Source organism: Cimex lectularius, unplaced genomic scaffold (genome assembly GCF_000648675.2).
Source record: "Cimex lectularius strain Harlan isolate CLEC.00 unplaced genomic scaffold, Clec_2.1 scaffold19, whole genome shotgun sequence".
Taxonomy (NCBI): Eukaryota; Metazoa; Arthropoda; class Insecta; order Hemiptera; family Cimicidae; genus Cimex; species Cimex lectularius.
In genome coordinates, this window is record NW_019392664.1 from 1644574 (window position 1) to 1671836 (window position 27263).

At 34.6% G+C, this 27263-nt stretch overlaps 1 protein-coding gene across 1 annotated transcript in view; it reads left to right on the top strand.

Moving 5' to 3' along the window:
- The first annotated feature begins 7185 nt into the window (after nt 1-7185).
- Nucleotides 7186-27263, top strand: part of LOC106662194 (mucin-3A-like) — a 110635-nt gene continuing 90557 nt past the window's right edge. Inside the window, exons 1-2 of the mRNA XM_024225008.1 lie at nt 7186-7366; nt 7432-7465. Of these exons, the coding sequence (XP_024080776.1) occupies nt 7226-7366; nt 7432-7465 (175 nt within the window). The 5' untranslated portion in view covers nt 7186-7225. The remainder of the gene's footprint in view (nt 7367-7431; nt 7466-27263) is intronic.

The following is a 27263-nucleotide window of genomic DNA, read 5'->3' on the forward strand; positions in this document are numbered from 1 at the left end:
TCTCTCTTCTTCTCTCCCTCATCCATTCTCTCTCTCTCTCTCTTTCTTTCTCTCTCTCAATCATTCTTCTCTCTCCTCTCTCTCTCACTCTCTCTCCGTTCCTCCCTCCGTTTCTCTTCTTCTCTCACTCCCTTTCTGTCTCTTCTTCTCTCCCTCACCCATTCTCTCTCTCTCTTCCTCCTCCTCTCTCTTTCTCTCTCTCTCTTCCTCCTTTCTCTCCCCCCTCTCTCTCTTCCTTCTTTCTATCACTCTCTCTCTCTCTCTCTCTCCCTCCCCCTCCCCCTCTCTCTCTCTCTCTCTCTCTCTCTCTCTCTCTCTCTCGACGTATGTGTCCCAATGGAGGTATGAGTTTTCTCTTTCTTCCTATATGTGTGTCTACTTACTCTGTCTGCGTCTTTGATTTAGAAAAGTGTAAATAAATTTTTTGTTCAATTTGGGCATGTAACCTAGTCCTTCATCAAAAACATTTAGAAGAACTTGTTTTATGTTGGATGTTCATTCTATTATTATTGTTGGTTGGTTGGTAAAATGGTTTTGTTAATATCCTTTGTTCTAGACAATCATTTTCAAATTGTCGAAAAACGTACAATGTGTATAGTGGATCGAGCGATATGCGTTGCAGTGAAATAAATGGAGGGATTAAAGTCTTCGTTTACGAAAATATCCAGTTTTACTGGTTTAACAAGAAAGGAGACTTAATCGTTAACGAAGCGAAAGAAATTAGTCTTTGAACTAAAGGTTAACACAGGGGTAATTCTACAATGGCCCTCCGGGCTCACTTTTATCCTTTTGTCAACCGGTTTAAAATAATCCCGGGTTGGTTATCTTGTCGTTCTACCGGTCTGATAAAAGAAACTGAGAAAGGCCCGTTTCTACTGCGACTCTGATCGAAGTCGATAAAGTCACAGGGGTTGTTATAATGTTTCTTACAAAATTATATGCTTGTCCCCGAACTCAACTTTCCCCTGTAACGGTCCACCGAGAAGAATACGTTAGAAAGTTGATACCGAGGCCGGTTAACCACAGATGACAGTGACAATTATCGTGGCAGTGCAAGCGTGTGGCTTTGCTACTAAATGGTTTAGAAATTTTTGGCAGTTACAATATCTTGCTTTTTCACAACGAAACTTCAAAATCACAGCTGCTCCGCAGAGAAGAATACGAATTCAACAGAGAACTAAACCAACACTCAATACAATCTCATAATAACTTCTCATTGCTGCTAACTTGAAGTGAGCAGTGAATATTCATAATTATTGGGTTGTCCGGAAAATAATGCAGGATTTTGGTATTAAACAAAAAAAAAGAAACTAGTTACTTTAAAGCAATGTTCTTTAATCAAAATAATNAATGAGTAATCCTGTAAACGTAAACAGAATATTTTATATAGATTTTTTTTAATGAAAACTTAAAATCCTGCATTATTTTCCGGACAACCCGATATTAGTTTATTATTTGATTCACGAATTAGTTCTACCACAGAATCTGTGTGTAGTACCCCAAGACCATTTCTTTATAACTTCTCATTTACATTTTAAAGAGTGCCTGAACTAAAACTTAATTCTCATGTACGAAATTTCTTTTGGGAGTGCGTGCGTTGCTTACGAAACCTTGGTGAATCTCAGATGCAAATACCTCTTTACGTTGTACTTGTAGACCCTGACGAACTTATTCCAAAAAACACACATAGATCATCCATACCATTCTATACAATTTTTATCATATATAGTTCAGATTCACAGGCCCAAAATATGGTTTTACAAAATGAAGCGAAAAGGACTCCCAACGTAAAGATCTTGAAGTAACCTACGAGATATGTTGTACAGATAGGCACTTAATAACTCTTCTTTTTCCGACTACTCTCTCGCTGGTTTAGGAGCCACTTAAAGCGTTTTGCCTTATGCCACTTCGGTGAGAAACCACCACTAACTTTAACCAATGGCATAACAAAAAACCAATCGGATGTTCAAATATTTCATCATTCAATGTAGTAAAAGGAAGCTTGACTGTTTGTCGTTACTAGTTGACAACTGATACGACGCTTACAATTAGTGTTATTTCGAAAACCATTTCATCAGTTTTATTATTACCTTGTTTAGGTGGAGGTGGATTTTTGCGGTCAGTATCGCTCCAATTCCATTTCAACAAACAGTTGCTATTATATCATCTGATAAATTATGTAATGTTGCAACAACAACTCCAGCGGTTTGAAACTATATATCTGTTCTTTATCCACTATGTACTATGGACATCCAACAAATGTTTATCGCATGAAATCCATCATGGGTTCAGAAATAGTCCTGTTATAGCTTACTTCTCATCGATTCCCCCAACGAAAACAGCGAGAATTCATATTCGATCGGCGTTGTTCCTCTTCTTCTTGAAATAAAAGTGTAACAGGATACCCAGAGGGCCGAAGCCAGCCAACCATATAGACAACTACCCAAACCTCTCACAAATGTATAATTTAGAAGCAGGTTCAAACATTCTTGCCAACATTACGCATTCTTTCCCTCTCTCTCTTTCTCCTACTTTTTCTTTTTTAATGGCACTCACTGCTAGAGTAGTGAGATAAACAGCGAGAGAATCGCTAAATAGCTCCCCCTCTCTCTCTTCTCTCTCTCTTTCCATCTCTGTCTCTTTCTCTCAACCTCCCTCATCTTTATTTCTCTTTTTATCAGTGGTCTCAGCCCGTCCCTCTTTATTTACTTTTTCTTTGCACTTTCCCTCTTCCTCTTTCTATACGTGCCACTCTCTCCCTCTCTCTCTCCCTCCCTCTCTCCCTCTCTCCCCATCTCTCTCTCGCTCTCTCAACCTCCTTCATCTTTATTTCTCTTTTTATCAGTGGTCTCAGACCGTCTCCCTTTTTTCGTTTTTCTTTTCTCTTTTCCTCTTCCTCTCTGTAGTGTCACTCTCTCCTTTTCCCTATATTTTTGACACTATTTATTTTTCACATGTTCTATCTCGTGCTCTTTTCCTTTCCCTCTGTCATCTTTATTTCTCTTTTTATCTGTGTCTCACTCACTCTCTTTCTCTCACTTTTTCTAATTATTCCCACCCCTCTTTTTTCCTCTTTACCTCTTCCTTTCTTTTTGTATCACTCTCTGTTTTCTTCCCTTTTCCTCTTCTGTTTTATGTCTGTCTCTCCCCTCTCTCTTTTTTGTCTTATCTTTCCCTCTTCTTTTCTGTCTTTCTCTCTCAATTTCCTTCTTCCTCTCTCCCTTTCTTAACCCATTGCTTTTTGTGTGTGTAATTCACTCTCTCTCCCTCTCATTCTCTTTCTCTCGTCTTGTTAGATTTATTGATCAGCATTAAAGAAAAATAATTTCTGTCATACTGGACGGCTTAAATTCCCATTACTGTTGGGTGTCGCTGACGATGGGTCAAACCACTTTACAATACTTTTTTTACATTATTTTAAATTAAATAGCGATAATCTACTGTGTTCAAACGCTAGCGTGACAAATTCGATTCGACCTTAACCACTCACCCACCGCGGTCTTCGAAGTTATAAATAAACTTTCACCATTATAATTTTATATTAAAAGGCGTTGGCCGTTGAGCATCATTTAATGTAAAATAATCTTTCTTTTTCTCCTGTCCCTTTCTTTTATCTATACTTATTTATGGTAGTCTGTAAACCAGATCAGGTATTTTACAAAGCGAGTAGTTAGGCTTATTAATTCTTTTTATAGTCTACTTCAATTGTTTGTAAAAGTCATTAATGAAATTTACACTTCACTACCTCGGATGATTTACGACTAAAAACCAAAAAACCCTGAGTAATAGTGTGTTTTCTCTACTTTCAAATAAAACGGCTATTTCCTTTAGTTAGTTCCATTAGTTTGTTGTACAACCGATTTATCACAAACACGGATAATCTTCAATTTTTAGTTTTTTAATAATTCGTTTTCTTTTTCATTACAGATTTGGGAGTGCAGCGTGCAACGGAATCAGACCTGGTGAGTTCTAGGCGAATTTTTGTTTAATAAAAGAAAAGCGAATAAACAATGCGAATAGTCGTTCCATCCCGCAGGAAACAGGAAGTCTCTGGCTCTGTTACTATTAATTCGACGTCCATAATAATAGCGATTGAAAAATCTCGTTTTATTTTCTGTCTGAGAGTCTACACTAAACATATTTTTCTCCCTTTACGTCGCAATTTTGGTACTGTTAAGGGTAATTTTCGAAAGGTTCTTTCTTTGAGGGATGATGTTGTTTTGAAGAATTAGTCATTCTCAGTTGGATTTATTAATGACGGCTCTCGGTAGAAAATATGCTCACAAGGATAAGAGGGAAAAGAGTTTATTTTCTCTTAAAATTTATATTCTCAGTCGAACGAGTTTCGTATTAGAAAGAAAATTTTGCCCCTAATTTGTCCCATTGTTTTTACCAATATTTGTTTATGCTATATTTTAAATTGGGAATATCAATTAGAGGTAAATACACTTAATCCTTAATCCAAAACAAGATAAAGGATTTTTCAATGTTTACGTTTTATGGAATATAATATGTTTATTCAGTCTCATTTGAATTCTGAAGCAATAAATTGTTTAGTTTTCATCTTTGTTTTCTTAATTTCAATTTTTAAACTTAAAAATGCCACGTAGTGCTGAGGATGTTGCGCGTGGTGTGACACTTATTGATGATGGACGTTCCATCAGATATGCGGCTATTGCCATCGGAGTTCCCTACGAAACTCTGCGAGACGCCGTTAGACGTTTTCGAGAAACTGGGTCCTACCATCGAAAGCTCGATTCTGGACGTTCTAGGGTAACAGAACCACAGGGTGACCTTTTTTTGATAGAATTTCGCGAAACCGGAACCTTACTGTTGTTGAAGCGATTCATCAGCTCAAGGAAGTTCGAGGTGTCCAAATTCTGTACGCGCTGCTGGAAGAAGATTAAATCAGGATGGACTGATGGCTTTTCGCCCCGTAAGAGGACCAGAATTGACCTGAACACAGACTTGCATGGGCTGCATTTGCTCGAGAACACAGCCATTGGTCTTGTACGATTGGTCTGCTGTACTTTTTACAGATGAGTAGATTTGCTCTACGATCTCCAGATGGGCGTGAAAGAGTGCGGATAAGGCGAAATTAAAGGTACCAAGCATGTAATTTTTCCAGAGCCAACCTTTTCAACGTAGCTCAGTGATGTGGGCGGGAATTTCAATGGAGAGTCGCGCAGAGTTGGTTTTTGTTCGTGTTGGAGTTTTGACGGCCACTTTCTATGTCGACGAAATTTTCACGTTCATCGCTTCCTGATACACTCCACGATCTTGAAAGGTCTCTTCGAGAAGAATGGGCTAACAATATATAATACTTGTAATATATACTACAAGTGGGTGAAATTTTTTGCCTGTCAGTGTATATACACTCAAAGACAAAAAAAAAAGAAAATAGACACTCGTTTTGTTGTTTATTTCAACTATATGAATTTTTATTGTTATATTAATTTCGACATACTTACTTTAATGTAAACTAAATTAAACAAGATCAGAAATTCATGAGTTTTAATGAAAATGATCTAATTATGATGGTTTGAATAAAATTCATCAAAACACCGGAAATCATTTACTCATCGATTATTATTTACCTAACAATTTATTACCAGGTTTTCCTTTTAATAACGCGGAGGACCCTAAGTTGTTGATAATAAGCGATTGGATTTTGTCTTGTAAATTCTAAAACGAAACCCATTTTTCAAAAAGAGCGGTTTAGATCTGTTCAACGCTTTTTTGAGGAGATGAACGATGTCTAACCCGTCTCTTTATCATGTCCTATCATAGAAGTAGATGGTGCTGGCCAGTTCATTGTGGTAATCCTTACATCGAGTCGAGCTACATGAGGTAGAGCATTGTCACGCATTAACACGAACTTGTCTTCAATGAACCTTAGTGCACACAAAGATGCACTGTGCGATAGTTCGGTACGGGCACGGATGTCATTTCAACGCCATACCATAACTGACTGTCTTTGAAAAGGTGATTCACGCATGGCACATTAAGCGTTTTCCATGTCTTCTCCACACATGGTCCCGGTCTTCTGATCACCTTCTGATCTGAACTGTCACTCATCTATGAAGAGAACGCTTGTTCAAGTGTCTGAGCGAAATGCTGATTTGCCGATAGTCGCCTTTTCACTCCAGTAGTAAAGAACCTGTGTAAAGAAGCTTTCTGATGCGTTTTTAAGACCTCATCCTTACATTACGGACCGCTTGGAGTTGACAATCTATCAAGGAAGCCGTTAAATGACGGTTACGAGAGTGCGGTAATAGCAATAAGACGATATGACACGACTAGCCGTAGTACGTCGCGGTCGACCACTATCTTCTCCTCCATCTCTTCCGGTGGTCCTAAACCTTAGACCATCGCGGATAGTAGAATGCGGCAAACCCAAGTCTTGGGTTATGTAACAGTCGCTACGTCCGTCGTTAGTCAAAGCATCTACCCGGGCGAGATCTCGACTTTAACCATGCTTTTAAGAAAAGAAAAAGTTTTTTAGTCAAATGTATTGTTTCAAGTAAAACAATATGAAAACTAATTAATTCACTCGATTAGTTGACTCTGGACAGGATGAAAGAAGTGATTTTCTTTATTTTTAATGTAAACATTTCTACCACTCTATAAAGGTAAAAAAAGTTGCTAATAGGTTTACGTTTCAACTCAACTATAAATTCTTTCAATTAATTAATCTTTATGTAAGGTTTTGGTTGAAATGAGAAAGCTAGTGTCTCGAGCGGGATTCGAACCCACGACCTTCGGCTAGATACGCCGCTGCTCTACTACTTGAGCTATCGTGACTTCGATCCACTCGGACACTAACTTCCCATCTCAACCGACCTTTCGAATTCGGTCGTGGGTTCGAATCCCGCTCTCAACCAATACCTTACATAAAGATTAATTAATTGAATGAAGTTATTTGGTCAATCGGATCACGAAATATAATGGAATCAAATATAAATCTTTACATCTAGTTATTATGGAAAATATACAAATAAATACATGTCCTATTTTTTTTCTTCGAGTGTATTTTCCTACTTAGGAAAAATCTGGACAATAAAATCATAAAACTAAATTAATAAATGGAAAGCTAAGGGTTATAAAGTTGCCAAATTATACAATCTAAGCTCTTACGATTTTTCAAAAATTGCCCAATGACGGTTAAAATCAGACAATAAAGTAGGTTATTACAAGGCTTCTTTCTCTTGTCTTATTGTAAAAAATGAATGTGGATTTGTGTCGTTATAAAAGGGAAGATAAAATCAGTTCGAAACTTTTATTCAATCTATGTGATGGTACCATAACCGAATTATGTTCATCTACGTCTGACATTCGATTTTGCAAGCGGCCATGTTCCGACAAGGTATTTTTGTCATGATACCTAACAATTTACCTGTTTTTATAAATTCCTGTTTTTGTTCTGGCTAGGTCCTGCTATTGCCGTGCAACATTTGTACCGCCGGTAAGTTTATTCTATTTTCTCCAGAAAATATGAGCACAAACGTGTTCGTTCTTTATTTATAATTTGATTCGAGCATATGGAACTGATAAACACGCTGTGCTGACTAAATTGTCAATTATTTAATACGAATATTCTAATAGTCATTCCAGTTAATTATTGCGATGTTAATTAGTCTTTGGCTAAAAAAAGTAATAATTAAGACTGTGATAAAAGAAGATATTCTTATCTCAGGCGTGTTTATTCCAAGGCAGGGTTTTTTTTAATTGTAAGGAATTACTACGAAGTTAAATTTAAAAGAAGTGAATCGTTTTCATATATCAATTGAATTTTGCTTTAATAGATGTTTACCCTGTAGCTAGCTATACGAGTAAACAATTCCAACAAGCTGAAACGATATACCTAACAAAAGAGTTTTTCGTTAAAAATAAAAAAGATAAAGCATTTAGTAAATTTAGCGTGAGATATCAAAGATATTTGGCGACCTGAATTTTTTTTTATTGACTCCGAAATATTTATACGGTCATTATTTTTACATCTTATTACGTACTTATTATTATTTTCTAAAAACTAAATATCATACTAATATACACTTTACACAATTACATTAATATTCCTAATGAAACTTTTGGCATTTGATAGTCTGTCGAACAAATTTCTGCGTTCATTTGCATGTTTCTTGCAGTGCATGATGTCTTCGAAATCATCATATGTTCAGCATCTTCACAGCTCGGTGACAGGATTGTATTAAATCCTTGAGATATCCCTTACTATTGGTTTGTAAAATGCCCTGGTTATATTAATTTCTTTGGTCAACCAAGGTTCACGCGCTACCAACGGAAACATATTTTGTATCTTGTCCTTTTGTTATTTGGCAGGTAATTTGCCAATCTATCCGCAGCTGAAATCTTATTGGGTTGTCCGGAAAATAATGCAGGATTTTGGTATTAAACAAAAAAAAAGAAACTAGTTACTTTAAAGCAATGTTCTTTAATCAAAATAATTTCCCATACNATGAGTAATCCTGTAAACGTAAACAGAATATTTTATATAGATTTTTTTTAATGAAAACTTAAAATCCTGCATTATTTTCCGGACAACCCAATAATATAGCATGAAGATCTTTTCTGGGTACAGGCCCCTCCCCTTTGAACCCTGTCTGAACTTTGATATAGGTGATTACTATTTTATGCCCTTTAAACTTGATCATTGCTGCAAGTTCAAGGATTTCAAAAACTATGTAGTTCGCGATATACAACTGTTAAGTTTTTGCACACAATTAAGGTATCTGTACATATGACCACTTTCTGGAATTGTTTGTTGCTCGCATACTTCATAGGTTCCCCTACAGCAACAGGCTGTGTGTATGCAGATAAATACTGTGGGAGTGGAAACATTTTACTGTAGTTCTGTACAGGATCATAAAATTCAAAACCTTCGAGTCCACTTAGGAGTGATCCGTCGGTATAAATAAGAGTCCATCTGGAAATCTCGCACAAAGACCACTTAGCTATTTTTGGGTGATTTTATTCAAGTCATATGTTTTGGAGATGTACGTTGGTATATAATATAGTCGAGTCCTTTCAAAATGTGTATTAAAATAAGGTAAAGGACATAATGATTCGACTGACGATTCGTGTTTGCCTAGATTGGTGGTTCTGTCTTTTTTCTCCAGTGTTTATATGTCAGTACCTCACACGACAAGAGAGCAATGCTGTGGTACAGTTATTTTAATTGTATGTATAAATTAATTCATATTTATTTAGTGGTTCTACTTGACCATATTAATTATTTCAATTAATTATACTTTTTATCTAAGGTCTTGGTTGACATGAAAAAAGTAGTGTCATGAGCGGGATTCGAACCGCTTGAGGCTACGGTGATTCTGTCCCTTCGGACACCAACTTCCTATATCAACCTACAACCGTTCTAATTTTCTCTCTTTTTGCCATATTGTGAAAGGGTGGTTTGTGTGGGAAGTTGGTGTCCGAGGGGATCTACGTCACGATAGCTCAGTGGTTAAAGGAGCGGCGTATTGAGCCGAAGGTCTTGGGTTCGAATCCCGCTAGTGACACTTGTTTTCATCTTAACCAAAAACCTAAGATAAAAAGAATAATTAATTGTATAAATAATGCCTGTTAAATGGATTGTAAATATTTGTTTATATTTTACTTTATAAAATATATATTAATATTCTAAAAGGTTTTAGGGGACACTTAATTCCTATTTCGTTTTATATAGGTCATGTGCACCTCACTCCAGCCACTCTCATCGATTAACTATAGTTACATATACGGCCTCTGGTTTTGTTTTCCAACCCCTCGTTTCAAAGCGCTTCCAGCATGGTTAAAATTGTGAATAATTCAACAATTGATTTTTGTTCAAACATTCGTCTGAATTGATTAAAATAAAAAAAAATTACCTTCTACGTTAGTGTTTTTGACTCGTCGAGGGCGTTTCTTTTTTTCCAGGCTTCACCAGCCCAGTACGAGTTAATGCGATGTGCTCGAGATTTATTTAAGATTTTTCTCCCCCATAGTTCCGGCCGTTTTTATACGTGCGAGGACCCTTTGTTTATCGGAGCGTGAATTACCTCTGGCCCTCGACACGCTCAGCTCCTTCACAGTTCGAGTTCAACCCGGCGATGATTGCTGGAAAACAAACAACACAAAGGTTAAAGATAAATTTCGTCTTGTCAAAAGATGCTGATTTATTTGACAGCTGTTCTGTCTTTGATGGACGTTCTTTAAACAGAAACATCTTATATATACTACTTTCCTATTGAATGTATGTGATCGTTAGGATTTGTTGTCTATGTTTCCTTGCTTCTGAGCAAAACATGACATCACTGACCATCATACACTGAGAGGCAAAAAAAAGTGGCCACCCTTAATATTTTTAATTATTTCTTAGACAATCCTCCATTGATTATCTTACAACAATATTTGGTTTTATTTAAATGATTAGACGTAAATAAAACACAGATGCAATCTCCCACCTGCATGGGTTTTATAAATAAATCTTGGAATAGCCAATCTCTTCTTTCAAGCTTCTTTCTAAATTAATCTATATGTAAGGTATTGATTGAAATAAAAAAGCCAGTGATGAGCGGGATTCGAACCCATGACCTTGGGCTAAATACGCTTCAGCTGTACTGCTTGAGCTATCGTGACTTCGACCACTCGGACACCAATTTCCCATCTCAACCCCACCTTTTGAATTTTCTCTCCTTTTTGCCATTTTTCAAATGTCGTGTAATCTGTTCGATCCTCGACGACAAATGAAATGGGCAGGGAGAGCTTTAATGAAGATATACTTAATTTTACTTATTAAATCCATTAGATTTCGTGGTCCGATTGACCAAATAACTTCTTTTAATTAATTAATCTATATCTAAGGTACCTATGTATGTGCCTTATATATAGATTAATTAATTGAAAGAAGTTATTTGGCCAATCGTACCGCGAAATCTAATGGACTTCTTTCTAAAATTCCGGTGATTTGATTTTTTTAAAATTGTATTCTTTTTAAGTTTCAAATTTGGTTGATGGTTTCAAGCGATACAGATTCGGCTAGAATCGTAGCATTCATGGAAGATGGATGAAGTGAAGAGTATGTGGCCAGGGTGCTTATCATTCCCAGAAGGGTCTTCAACTGGCACCTAGATACTCAAGGAGGTTACTCAAGAAGGCATGAATCACCATCTTCCCTAATGTACTTTTTAATTTACATTCTACCGCTGTTGAGGTGAAAAAACGAAGACTTTCCGAAGCTAGAATGCGTGCGAAAAAACGTGCTACTGGTCCAAAACTTCTTACAAGGCACAGAACAACTCGGTTAAGTTTCGGAAGAAATCACATCTATTGGTCTGAGTAAGATTGGACTATAATGTTATTTCCGGATGACAAGGTTTTGTTTGAGGTCTTTTGACAGCAGAGAGAGAGAGGATTTGGAGAAGAACAGGAGAGCGATATATAATCGCATTTTCACTCCGGAGAAGCTTTGGTGGTGTTACGGTTTGGGCAGGCTGTGGACGATTGCACAAACTTGATCTTCATCGAGGGTTCCTTAACAGCTGCCCGATACATTATGTATTATCAGAAAAATACAAGATGTAGCTAAAAAACATTAAATTGAATAAAACATTTTTACCAAAAATGTTGCTACGGAAACAATGAAGAAAATAAGATAGTTCCTCCTCACTGTAAGTTGTTTTCCACCAATCCGGATTTTGAGCCCTTAGCTCATCATCAGGTAGAAGGATTTCTACAACCACGTCTCTCGACATGAATTGCAAAAGTGAACCCGCCGATAGCCCGCCAATGCGACGATCCAAAGAGAAGCTGATTTTTTAATGGCGCTCAATTTGAACGTGCGAAAACTATCGGCGGGTTCACTTTTGCAATTCATGTTGAGAGACGTGGTTATAGAAATTTTTCAACCTGATGATGAGCTAAGGGCTCGAAATCCGGATCGTTTTAAACAACTTACTGTAAGTAGGAACTATCTTTCTTAAAAAAGGATTGAACATCGCACTCACTCCATCATGCATCATTTCTACGAAGAAAATATTCAATTCAGTACGGAGTATTTCTTCCTATTGTGGTGATCACCGCTTGGATTCGACGTGGTATCGATTTTATGAGGTTTTGAATGTAGTGCTGTGGAATATTTTCATACTTTTCCAACAGCGCCATTTGCTTTTATGCATGTTAATTAAAGGATTTATATGCGCATTGTTAAATAATTTCCGTTCATTCATAATTATAATACACAATTCGTATGCATGATGTTATATTTTAATTTCGTTATATGTACAATATTACATTCGTACATCAAGGGTGCTCGTGAACAGACGTGAATACTTCAGGATGTTAGTCTACATGTCAAATGTGACTACAAAGTCCATATTGACTATAAACTTTGTCAATTTTATTCCAGATATTTCACTTTTCGTGTTACTTGAACCTTTCCCAACGTTTCCCATAACGCCCAACATAGGTATCCATTATGCGTAACTTACTCATGTTTAATATTATGCCAAAGAGTCATTTTTATTACTTACAACATTCAAAATCTTGATATCAAAATTTTTAAACCGTTATCTAAATTTGTAACCGAAAAATGAAATTTTCAAAATTTTTAGCAATTAAACTTTAATTTTACACTGATGATAAATGACCTTTGAGATTAAGTACATGCGTTTAGAGCTCATTAGTAGGGATAACTTTTCTGTAAGCGCCATATCTATCAGTACTTACAGAACCAAGAAAATCTATCCTAAATCTTATACAAAATTATTGGAAACTCGAAAAAGTTTATGTACTAACTGATTATTGAGCTTTGTGTGCTTAAAGTTATAATAAAAAATAAATTTTATAGGATTTGTAATGCATTTTACATAATCAGATTTACAGTAGGATTAATATTTTATGAGATACGGAGGCTTATGAGAAAAAGTGAAAGGCTGTAGTAACACGAAATGTGAAATATCTCTAATACAATTGAGAATCAGACTATGGACAATAGGGATTTTCTAGTCCCATTTGACATCTAGAATAAGCCCCTGAAGTATAGACGTCTCTTTACACCCTGTGGAAAAATGAATTTATACAATGCATTGTATATTTTGCATTGTATAAATTCACTTTTCCACATCCTAAATGTATTTGTTAAATGTAAACAATGTTTGTAAATCCCAGGCCCTGAAGATGATCTCAATAAAGATCGAAACGTTGGCACGATAAAGAAAATGTTTTTCTGAAACCTACATCACACCAGACCGCATCTCACGATTTCTGAATAATTATCGATTAACGGTCACTAATCACCACACATTTAAAATTACAAAACCATAAACACAATAATTAACAACCGTTCTCATCACAAAGACTGACCCCCCGATAAAAACCCACAAACATTATCTGGATATAATTAAAATATTTGACTATTTCCTGAATAGGAGCAATGAATCAATCGGTTATCAGTTTTTAATTTTATTTGGATTGATTTTATTACCACCATAGAACTTTTATGGCAAAAAATCCATCAGTTTTCCGTGGTTTCATTATGTTGATTTGGTTAGTCATTGGCAAATTATTTTCAGAAAATTGGTCAAAAGTTGGTGATTAAAATTGGGATTTCGGTTACATTGCAGCTGTTTTAACGATTATGCATTATCGTTGATTTATGCCAAAGTCTTTATATAATTATGTCCAGAACATTGTACATAATTCATAGATGATATTTTTATCATATCATCGTCCAATATAGCTTTTGTCTATTTTTCATCAAATTTTCTTCGATTTTTACTGTTTGAATCAAGTTGGTATTTCTTTAATCTTTGTTTAATCATTTCCAGAAATTGATCAATACTTAATGAAGGATAACCGATATTTTCTGCATTTAAGTTAATGCCCAAATGATTTTCTGGTTTTCATAAAAAATAAATAAATGAAATCACCACCCTTGCCATTTTGTCGGCTCTGCCTTCAAATCGTTATCCAATTATTGCCAGAAGATGACCAATCACTGATTCATGAGTTTTCAATATTTTATCGGTTTGGTGCGATGTTTATTATACCGTCTGACAAGACTCTTTGATCGGAAAATCCATCAAATTTTAATTTTTGAGCATCGCCGGGTTTGCTTTTTTCGTCCTAATTAGCTTTAGAACATGGCCAATTACATCATGTACCTCAAAGGTTCGGTTTATCGTTAATAAACCTTATATTATATTCAGATAATGGCAAGAAAGGTATGTATGATTTACTGCCAGTTTTTTTATTTGGTTTAAACTTATTTTATTAAACGAACTGCTCTAAAGGGTGCTGCTTTCATTGAAAAATTATTCTTAATTTTCTTTTAGAATTTAAACGATAATATCCTGCTTTTTATGCTCATTGTGTTCGTTTTTAATTAAAATATACACCCCATTATTGTTATAATTTTTCATTTGAGCTATAGCAGTTCAACCATACCTCATCAGATATCTCTAAGGTGTAAACCAACGCGGTTTTTACATTTTTGCTGGAAACAGAAATATTTCTTTTAAAGATTTTTTCATATGCAGACGCAGACAATTTTTAAACTTTACAATTGTTTCTAAGCCTAGATAGAAAGTGAAGCCAAGTACAACAATTTTTGCCACGTCACAGATGAAATAAGAGGCCTTGCGTTATCCAGGAAAACGGATCTATTTCTATTCAGTAATGCTGACCCTATTTCCTTCAAATATTTTGCTCGTCCAGTTGGGGGAGTATAATCGACGGTTGTTGGATGTTACAAAGTTCGTAATGAGTTGAACTTATAATACCGGAGAATGCATTTTGTTTGGGTCTAGTTCGCCCCTAATTTAGCTTTTCCTGCGTTACCATAGTGTTATGTTAATAATAGCTTTCTCCGTTATCGCAACGGAACTGTATTGTTACACAGAATCCTTTATTTAAACTGTCGTTCCTATCCATATCATTGATAGTCCGGTCTATTTGAAAATAATTTAGGAAAATGACCGACAGATATGGGTTTTCTTTGGTTAGTTTTCTTAACGGGACGTTTCTTTAAGGAAATATGAAACTTCAGACCGTGCTGGTGTGGACTTGTTCCAAGATAGCGCTTCCGTGTCTCAAAAATTCTCTACTTTGACACACCTTAACATGTTTAACATGATTAGCAAAACTTGTTGATTGCTCAAATTGTTACAAACAAAGGGTTTGAATTTCATGTTAGTTTTTCTTAGTTTGTTTTCATTCAATTTTAAACACTATAAACAACGTCCAATGTTCAATCTTATCGTGCGTATTGAATTTATTCAATCGGAATGTTGTATTACTCATATGGTATTGAATAATTTAAATTTCTCTAATAATACAAAAATTCGTTAATTAACTCTACCTTTATATAATAGCATATTTTGCCAATTTTTTAAGATGACGACGCTCCTTTGAAATTTTACTAAGAAAACAAGCAATAAAATTGGATTTCGTAATGTTTTGTCATGTTCAAACCCAGTTTTATAATATATTTATACAGGGTTCTAGAGGTTTAAAATACCGAGATTCTTTCTATATTTAAATTTTTTTACGAGGTAATCGCAATCTTTTATTTATTGAAAGTTGTTGATTCTAAATTAGAACGGACTTGTTGATCGTTCTTGTTTATTAGGACAATCTCAAGCATAATGATGCGGGAAAAAAAGAAAAGCTATTAAATAGAGGAATATTGTACAATTGATACGATTATATTATGCAAATAGTGAATGCGAACAAAAAGTTCAATAACATTTATACTTGGTATAATATTTTTTGATATATTAAAAGAATACTCTTTATATCACTGGAAAAACTCATAGATTATACTGATTTAAAACCAGCCTACATATCTCTGAGTGCAAGGTATTTGAACTTGTTATGCTTAATTGAAATTAGCATCATTATGCTGCAAGAGCAGATTGGTATTAGGCCATAACTATGTACCTATCTAGCTAGGCAGGTTAGGTACATACAATAGGCCTTTGACACTATGGCACAATGAAATAGTCAGTACGATGTAGAGATTATCGGCAGTGAACTTAGAATTGTTAGGATAAAAGATAAAAAACAGAACCAAGAAAATCTATCCTAAATCTTATACAAAATTATTGGAAACTCGAAAAAGTTTATGTACTAACTGATTATTGAGCTTTGTGTGCTTAAAGTTATAATAAAAAATAAATTTTATAGGATTTTTAATGCATTTTACATAATCGGATTTACAGTAGGATTAATATTTTATGAGATACGGAGGCTATGAGAAAAAGTGAAAGGCTGTAGTAACACGAAATGTGAAATATCTCTAATACAATTGAGAATCAGACTATGGACAATAGGGATTTTCTAGTCCCATTTGACATCTAGAATAAGCCCCTGAAGTATAGACGTCTCTTTATACCCTGTGGAAAAATGAATTTATACAATGCATTGTATATTTTGCAGTGTATAAATTCACTTTTTCACATCATAAATACTTACGGCCTTTGACACTATGGCACAATGAAATAGTCAGTACGATGTAGAGATTATCGGCAATGAACTTAGAATTGTTAGGATAAAAGATAAAAAAGTACTACTTTTTATTATGAAGGAACTGTATTAAGGAACAGTTCCTTCATAATAAAAAGTAGTACTTTTTTATCTTTTATCCTAACAATTCTAAGTTCATTGCCGATAATCTCTTGCCCAACGGAGAGACCCTGGCGGTGTTCCTCAAGGCACTATCGTTGGACCCTTCCTGTTCGCCCTATATTTCGACAGAATACCGTGTCCAAAGTCTGTTAAAATGGCTCTTTACGCTGATGTTATGGTTTTCTACTTCTCCTTGGACTCTACTTCACTTCCTAACCCTACAAGAAAGTCAGGCCGATGCTCCTGTATGCGTGCACCTCCTGGAGTCGGAGTCTCGCACGCAGAAATAATATTTCTAGGCGGGAAGGCTGTGCAGAACAAGTTTTTGAGGCTTGCCATAGACTCCTCCCCCCAAACTCCACAACATTATGGCGTTGCTTAAATACATTATGCGTTATTATTGACACACAAGAATGACACATCTACACAGAAAACAAACACTTTTTTGAGCCCTGAAGATGTTCTCAATAAAGATCGAAACGATGGCGCGATAAAGAAAATGTTTTTTTAAAACCTACGTCCACCAGACCGCATCTCACGATCTCCAAATGATCATTGTTTTCATTGTAAATAAATTGTCTCTTTTTTTTATTATTTTAAGTAGTTTTGATCCGCTTGGTCAGTCAATCAGCTAGAAAACCTTGGATTTAACAAGTCCTAGAAAACCCCGCTTAAATCGACACATCACTAATTTTAAGAGTTTGCCATTAATCAATATACAACTAAATTTTTATATGAGCCATCTTAGTACAGGTATATTCAAAAATCCCTGTTTAATCTACGAACCTATGAACTATGTGCTACTATTGCAAATGGAAACGAAACTTTTTTTTGAGATATCAGCAATAGGGGAATATAGTAGGTCATCCCCCGGCGAATATAGGAAGGAATGTAATTGACACACGTCTGTCCCGTAGCAAATTTCCCCCCCTCGGCCCTCGGGTTGTTTTATTGAAGGAATTATTGCCGGGGTCCGTCCTTGTTTCAAACTAGCTCAACTCATACATCCGGAATGAAGTTCTATAATTGTACCAGCTCTCTAGGTCGACAAAAAAAAGCATCGATTTGCCGCGATATTGTCTGTTTGAAATATTCAATGCGCCAAGGAGAACTATTTTTTTAAATAATTCAAACGGGAAAAGTGATACGTTTGCGTTCTATAATAAATTTCACCTCGGTTCTATCAGATTATCAGATTTGTACTTGCATTGTAAACAAGCCTTATTTACCGAGATGTCATTGTTCTCAAGGGCGGTTTCAGAAGATTCAAGTGTGACCGAAACATATTATTATCTCAAAAAAGTAAACTTATTTTGCATATTTTAGAAAAACACCTTTTTCATTTTCTAAAATACTTCATTCCTGACCACTCCTCACCACTTCAACAAATTATTGATCAACTGGTCACTAAATAACTCACATTTAATTTTATTATAAAAAAGATAAATTAATTGGAGGGAAGTAAACCAGAAAACAGTTTAGGTATGCTAAAATAATAAATAAAACAAAACGTTATCGGATATTACACTCGGAATAGGAAAACCTTCGAATGGACTATTTTACTATGTTGTGTATGAAATAATTATTGAATCTTTAATCAAATAGCAACCCTTGTTAAATTTAATCATTATTTACCTAGTCTAATTCGGGATTCAACCATGTAGCTCGAATTCCCTTTGTTATTATAAATTGCAACAAGTATGTCGCAAAGAAAAACTCGTGATTCGCGATCTTCTCGGACAAATTTTTGAAAAAGAGGAATTCGTATGCTCTTAAAAGAAAGAAATTAGTGCAGTGATGGCAAAAAGTTACAAAAAAAAGTCCTCAAGACGAGACTTCATTATGTCGATCTTTATCTCTAAATGATGATACGGTGAAAAGCATGATTTTGGACAACAGGCTTCTACATAAAGCCTCCAAAAATTTACGGTGAAATGGTGTTAAACGTAAAATTTGTTTCCTCTGTGGTTTGTATTCAACAACTAGATAGATTTTGTAGTTTTAAAAGCTAAATCCCAACGAAAATAAAACAACACTGCAATAAGACAATCCTGCAGATCGTTCTTGTTTGCTATAGGTGGAATTTGCGGTAATGGAAAGAGCCATGTTGCCTCTCCCTGCTTATAACCCTGACAACGTCTTTGCGGCCAATAAGACATTTTTGGAAACGCTGAACATACACAAAATCACCGCCAATCTGTGACCTTAAGATTTATTGCTTCATAACCTCAGATTTCGAAATTCTGTCCAAATGACCTTTTATAATATTTATTGGTAAAATGTTTGCAAATGTTGTGTAAAACTTGTATTGAACTATTTTTTATGTTAATTGACGTTAACAAAGAACTAATATTTGTGATTTCGCAATGCAACAATAAGACAACTTTGTGACCATCTTTGCTCGACAAGGGCGAAATGCGTAGAAACGAAAGTAGTGTACATTATGCCTCTCCCTGCTTATATTCCTGACGTTGAACTTTATACCTATGGGTTATTACGACTAAGAGAAAGGTGCTTTGTAAATGAAGTTGAAAGTTAGATTTTGTTTTCAGCAAAACTGTGAAATGAACAGATGATTTCTGATTAATTATTTCTTACTTACGGATGATCCAAGATAGTAGGATAATAGCAAGATTATTTCAGTCTATACAATACAGGGAGAGTATGTTAATCCTCGCAAAAACTCATTAATGGGATAAGTTATAAAGAGAAAGTAAGTTTGGTTCTTCTTGCAAATCATGTCAGGCTTAACTTTCAAGTTGACACTAATAAGGGACTGCTGTAGCTCCTTCACCTTGGGAGCAATAACGTTACACTAATGTGAGTACCATGAATTGAAGGAATAATGAATAACGATCGGCGCATTACAGCCGTGTTTCGAAAGCATCGATCATACGGGCTATTTTTGCACAACTAAGTTAACTAAAGTATGAGGTGACCTTATTCTGGAAAAACACTTCAAATTAAAAACTTCAATCTGTCGACAAGGTTAAAAGAATTTCTTACAAAAGGATTTAAAAATCCTCGGGACTACTGTGGATCATTACCCCATATGTATGTTAATTCAACCATAAAATTGATTGAGCATAAAAGCAACGTAGCATACAACTTTAGCTCATAGAAAAATACAGATTTTCGTGCTTGCAAAAAATTGGTTAACTAAAAAATAGTTTCATTGTCAGTATATGATTCAGTATGTTCATGAATAGTCTGAAATTTATAGGTTATTTATTCAGAAATTGTGAGATGTGGTCTGGAGTGATGTAGGTTTCAGAAAAACATTTTCTTTCTCGTGCCAACGTTTCGATCTTTATTGAGATCATCTTCAGTGCTCAAAGTGTTTGTCTTCTGTGTAATTGTGCCATTCTTGCGTGTCGTGTTGAGAGTGCCCACGTCACACCAGACCGCATCTCACGATTTCTGAATAATTATCGATTAACGGTCACTAACCACCACACATTTATAGGTTATCTATTTTTGATTCTCATAGGCTTAACCAAACCATGATGTCATAAAACGTCATGACATCAGAATCTGGCGTAATGAGACCTGTAAGCTGTTAACCTTTTTTGGAACTGCAAAGTAGACCAATAGACATTAAACTGCCCTTTTTTGCTAGTACGTTTAAAAATTCCATTCTTTGTTGCTTATTATGTTTTAAAAATTCAAATCGAAGCGGGATTAAGCAGATCAACAGTCAATAAATTCATGTTACTTTGTGAGATACATTTATGAATTTTTCTCCCTTTTCTTCTTTTCTCCCAATGTTTTCGTATTTTTTCAATTCAGATCGCCAAAGCGTTCCTGGGCGGACCAGTAATGCACTGCTACTGCTATATTATTTGTACATATAACACATCTGTTTTTATGAATGTAAAGTGCAGAAGGACAAAGCGTGATTAGGCGGACCAATCGACAAAACGGCTGTTATTTTTTAATAGAGACATTTATGATTGTTAAGGATTAAGTCGGCCAGCAGTTACTGGTGGCAATTAGATAATTGTAGTAGAAATTCATATGTTTAAAAGATTTCTTTATTAATTGGTATATTTTTGTTTCTTTATGTTATCTATAAAGATAATGCATTGACAATAATCTGTGAATTTAATAAAAATATAGATGTAGGGAGTTGAATCTTGGCAAGAGCATTAATAAATTATTTGTAAATAATAAAAATTACATTGATCCAACCGATCCCCAGTCCTTGGAATTTTGATCGACAAAGCGTGATTACGCCTAATTAAACTGATGCTAATATTATATAATTTTATTTGACGTTGTTTATTTCATTCTTTGAACGTCTAGATAAAATTTCGAATATTTTTTAGGGTGTAAACAATTATTTAATAGTAACAATTAACCCCACTCGATGTTTTGAAAATCTACGAAATGGAAAACTTTAAGGATCCTCGAGTTTTGGAGCCGGCTGCATTTGACATAAAGAATGATGACACTTCGCACCCCCTCTACCTCTTTCTTCTCTCTCTCACTCTCACTCTCTCTTTCTCTCACACACACACACTCACTCACTCACTCACTCACTAAAAGGTGCAATAACATTTTCGAGAATCCCTATACACATAAATGTATAAATACCAAAGATTTCCAGAATAGTCTTAAAAATTACCTCTTATCAAAGTTATGATAAATGCTAAAAATTCACTGTCTTGAATTTAACTTCTTTTGTTGTTTTTGGTTTTTATATTACTATTTAGTGATTAGAAGTTTTATTTCTAGATTTATATTGACTTTATAATTCACGATTTGTACTGAACTGTATTGAAAAAATATTTTTGTTTACTTATCATATTAGTAATTTACTTTTTAATTTCTCAGTTATTCTGTCAAGTAGAATATCTATTTCAATAGGCAATTTGAAGTAAATACATATATAGTTCAATGTAAAACGAATATGTCTAACATATTGACCACAAAAATCAGGTTATTCGAAGTGATTAATGTTTTGTACATTAGAAGTTTTAATGTTAAAAACGTAGTAACCATTGTATTTCACATTAGATGGAAGAATGGTCCGTGAGACCAAATCTTGTGTGATTGATAAATAAAGCGTTCATAATCATTATCATCTCTCTCTTATTATCCAAAACGGAGTTGCCAAAAATCGAAGCAAGCCGTGAAAAACTCGTAAGATGAAGAAATCTTATGATTTATTATATATTAAAGAGTTTAATTTTTAAGTAATTTAATTGATGAGGGGGAGAGTTTATCCATTTACCTTAAAAAGTATAACAAAATGGATATGTGGATTTACTGTGGTACTAATTCAAAAATCACGGTTTTAAATTTTATTTTATAATTTCTTTTTGGATGTTTATTTGACATCTATTAACTGCTGTCAACTTAAAACCTAAAACAAAGTTTTCATCGTTTCTTTATTATTCTTATTACATTAAGTAAGCTAACGTTCGTTGGAAACGTTTGGCACTTATGGACAATAGTTGTTTTTTTATATTTCTGTGTTAGAGATAAAATTGTTTACTAAAAATTCAATTTAGCTAAGTGTTGTTATGCTCATTTTGTTTTTCTCTCCTGCGACTATATTTGGCCAGTGAAAGCACCTAAAATATAACAATTTCCCAGACAGAAACAGTAGCATTCAAGTGTGCGTTTTTATTGTACCTTTAGTCATACACTTTGTTTCGTAGCGAAAGGTCGAATCTAATTTGATAAATTTAAACTTTCTCGAGGTGAAAAATCACGACCGAGCCCACTTTTGAAAATCGTGACCGTTCGAAAAGTAATCTTTTTCGGATAGGAGGGAAATTTTTGGATAGAAAACAAAATTTGCCTCCTCCCCTGAGATGAATTGGCCCCTAATGAACATTCCCATTTACCAACTCGACGTCTCGCGAGAGATTAATTGACAACACTAGTTACGAATTTGTGAACGGGTTTTTGAACGTATCATAGCGCAAATCACCTCCCCGAAATTAATACTGTTCTGACAAATTGGGGTTCTTACCGGAGATAATTTAACCACTAATCAATATTTATTGACGTGGATGTAAAATTGGTCGCTTAGTCGACTTATTTCATTATTGATAGTATATCTGTAGTCTAAGACGAATTTTACAGTTATACTATCTGCGACGTGTTTTTTTTTTTTTTTTTTTTTTATATAAATTTTTATTTTACGAGAGTTCGCAACAGCAGAGGTTATATCAACCCTCGGGGTGCCGGTGTTTTTGAAAAAAGCCCATTTGTAATTATGTCGGGTTCGAATGCAGGGCCGCTGGATTCGAACCCGGGACCTTTACCTTACAGTGATGAGCGCCGTGTCAACGCCTAAACCGTTGCGGCCACCGACGCCCCCGAGCGAAGTGTTAATAATATGAAATATTCAAAATATATGATAATCGTGAATCAATTAGTACTCATTTCGGATTTTTAGTTCGTAAACTTTTGCCACGTTTAGTCAAGATTTAAGAAAGGACTTGATTTATAAGAAAGCTTCGAAGTACGTAAGTACAAGACAACGTACTTATGGATTACTGGATATCTTCACTTCAATATTTGCGACAAAAAAAAAAAAATTCAGATTTTTAAAAATTTTATTTGGCTGCTATCTTAATTTACAAGTCAAAAATGTGTTTTTGATAAAATTGACAAAGAATGAGTAGTGGATTTTGTACGATACAGTCGACAGTATCGCGAGGAATATCTTAAGGAGGACTTGACCCCAAAATTGGTTTTGTTGGCCTGATGGGGAAATATTTCACAATAAACTGCTCCTTCTGAACGCAACGGTTGTCTTTTTCATATTACAGGTATTAAAATGATTTTTTTTCATGACAGTGCAAAAATCATTTCCATTTGGCTTAAATCTCAAAGTAAAATTTACGAAAAACTATCTATTTTGAATATCAAACTACTCACGTTTAGGTATTGGTGTACAAAGAAAACCCCCTTCCTCTTATATATACAAAGACACTAGAATAGAGATTCGTGAAGTTTCTAAATCGTATAACATACCAATTTATTCACTAGATTATATATGTCATACACAAGAAAGAAAAGTTAGATTCCACAATATTGAATATTCTCTGAAAATTCAAACTTACAGCCTTAATTAGCATTTTCTCAACAGAACTTTTGGGTATCCTCATAGCCATTGAATTCGCCATGGAGGAAAATCTAACTACGGTTAGTCTTCGCATTATTACAGAATCAAAAAGCGCTTTGGAAAGCATCAAGAATTTCAACCCCTAACTGTACCCAAAACTAATATCATTGAAAAATTCAATTAATTAAAGTTTTATGTTGAGATAAAAAAGTCAGTGTCACGACGAAAAATAGTGAGTTTAATCATTGAAAAAGTTAGCCTATTGGAAAATTATAAGCACATAAAAATTGTGTTTTATTAGATTAGGGGCCATATCGGTATAGTAGGCAGAAAGAAATTGTTGATAGCCTTGCAAACAACCTCTTCTAGATGACATTCATGAATATATACAATTCCCCTCTTTGATATCAAATCTAATTTCCACAAAATCAGGCCCGAATGGCAATCTTCCCTAAATGTAGTTAAGTAGGAAGGTTTTATTTTCTATTAACCCTTACATAAATAAATTTTGGTGAATTGAATATATTAAAGAATTGCTCTCCCATCAATGATTGCGGAACAAACATGGAATCTGTGGTTTGTATTTGCACAAAATAAATAAAAGAGACAATCCCAACTGTGACCTATGTACTGTTTCCGATGAATTAAAGCACATAAAAATGACATGGCCACGTTTCAAAGCACAAAGGGAAATGATGTTTTCAAAAATATTTGAAATGAAGTGTGTAAGTAAACCATTTATTTACAAACAGTTACTACAGCTTACAAATATAGAAATTTAAAAGGAAATCTTAAGGTTCGTCCCCCTATTTGGAATTTCAAGATGACCTTGATTGAAAAATTTATAAATCAAAAGCAAAAAAAAAAATTGCTTACAATTATTTACAACAAAAGAAAGATTCCTTTTCCTTAATTACCTATTACTGCCAGTTATATAGCGCATTTAACCACATATTGCCTTAAAGAATCTTTAAATATAATTCATTCTATCAAAACTGAACCTTTTGTTAAATGGAGGCGAGAATGATGGGAGGTCTCGGGTTCGATTCTCGACATTGCTCTTGGAATGATTTTCTTAAGAAGCATGGGATACAACGCTTTTTATAATTTATCTGGATTTTAATAGCTGGATAAAAATATTTTTAATAATTACGTTTAATACAACATTTTAGTCGTAAATGTTATAAAGCGTTTAGGTAATTACTTGCGTTACGTTCGTAATTACTGGCGCTAATGAACAGCCGATTTTGATGTCATCAAGGAATCGTCAGGCTTTTTCAAGTCCTCGACAACCTTTCAAATACGCTGTTATAAATTAGCCTCCTTTCAAAAACGGCCTTAATCACATCCTTAATATTTTGTTTTACGTTTAAGCTAAAGTGTAAAATCGGGTGGTCACGAACTGGTCGAATTTCGATGCCAAAGTTGCTCACTTATGAAGAATTTCTTCATTAAACTGTCTTCCCGTAATTGGAAAATGTTAATTACAAGTTTTTATAGCAGTAGAACTATAATTTTTTAAATGACGACTAACAAAAAATAAATACAAGCTAAAGTTTCTCTTATAACTTATAATTCGTTTTAAACGATTTTCTTCTTACTTCTTTTCTTTACGCTATGGAAAATATAATCATTGCTAAATATTTAAACAAATCTATTTGCTGATTTTTTCCTGTTCTCTTCGGGTTACTGGAGCTTGCAATGTACCGTTATTCTTCAGTACGTCTGTCACACACGCCTCTGAGGCGCGGTGCTCACTGGAGCGATGCAATAAGCGATACGACAAGTGATGCGATATGCAATTGACACCGTACCGCTTACTACGTGTACTCCTTGCTTAAACAACTAAACCAGTGCACACCAGCGCGAGTACGATGCCACGCCGATAATTATCGCCGGCGAATCGGTTGGGGGGACACAGCTGTCAAATCGCTCGTGAATGATGTCGGCTCAACAGGAGTTTTTCTTTTGACAAAATGGTTAAATAGAACCCATGTTAACGGAAAATTTTCGTTGAAATGTTATTCAAGATCTAATTTTAACAAGCGTAACATGGAAGAAAATAGCAGAAAAGCTGAGCTGAAAATATTATTAACATTACATTGGTGTACCCAATATTTTCTCGTTTTTTATTTCCGCTGATTTAACGCACCAGTAAGCAATAATCACATCCTCCTCTGAAGAACTCATGATTATAACCGCGAAAAAAGGTTCACTACTAACAATAGAGATCAACATAATAACAATGGACTTGAGTCCGTCTGTCAAATATATTCGAAACTAAATCTGTGAAAATCCACGAGGATTTCGAGTTCCTGTTCTCTTTTCAACCAGACCGTAACCCCAGTCTTTAACAATTTTTAAATTGTATCTAAATTCTAATTCGTTCAATGTAAATTCTAATTTTTCTAAAATTATATATTCTTTATACCCTCCAATTCGCGCTGCGTAACAAGCCAAGTTCTAATAAAACCTAATTTTGCTGGTTTTATTTTTTTCCATCAAACGTATCGTGAAATTTTGAAATTTAATTGTCAATGAGGCTCCCAAAAATTTATATTTTCAACGATTTTTAAACTTTTATTCTTAAATTTCCATCTTTCGCTTGGTCGTAAATTACGTATATTGTTTGTAAATATCATAATGTTTGATTTAGCGGTAGTAACACGAAGTTTTCAGTAGTCACAATATTGTTGAATCTTCTATCATTTTTTGTAACATCAAAGGAGGGTCTTCCCGTAATATCGCTCTCTCCAGTGGCACGAGATTGTTGAGCCGATAAAAGTCGTATCGGGCGATTAAAGATCGCTTCATGTGGCATCAATATCGCATCGCTCCAGTTGGCACTGGGCCGACCAAATTACAAATCAACTTATAACATAGGATATTAATTAAAAGATCTAGTAGATAAGTAACCATCCTAAACCAAAATGTTGTCTAGACAAAGAAATACATAAAGCAACCAAAGTTTCTCTAAGCAAACTCTATTTTTATAATATCTAGAAGAAATAAAAATATCAGGGCATATATACATTTTAAAAATAAAATTAACGATTTCATAATTAATATTTGCTAGATTTGTGAGCAAGGCAGAGACCAAACATCGGTTGGGCCAAAATACAATATAGCGTCATAAAAATTACGAAACTTAATGAAAATGACTACTTTCCCAACGAAAAATTTATCTTCGTTGCAGACCCGTGAAGAATGTTCTTCTTTCAATAAACGATCGGAAATATTTATTTTTTTAATTCAAAACTGCACCTGGAGGAAGAAGTAAGAACGACATAGTATAGCTGCGTTTTTCGAAAACATTTTCAACTAGTGTAAAATGTAGTTTTGCTAACTATTTGTGTAGCAACATGTCATTGCATATATTCAAACCACATTGATCTTCTATAAGTAGTTTAGAACCGTAATGTTATGGAAATAAATAAAAACATTAATAGAAAAGTCCGTCGTTGGACTGAAATACTTTGTTTGTAGGCGAACATTGTCATATTTTTCTCCACGAATCTTAGACTAGGTCAACAATAAAATCCGGCGTTATAAAAAG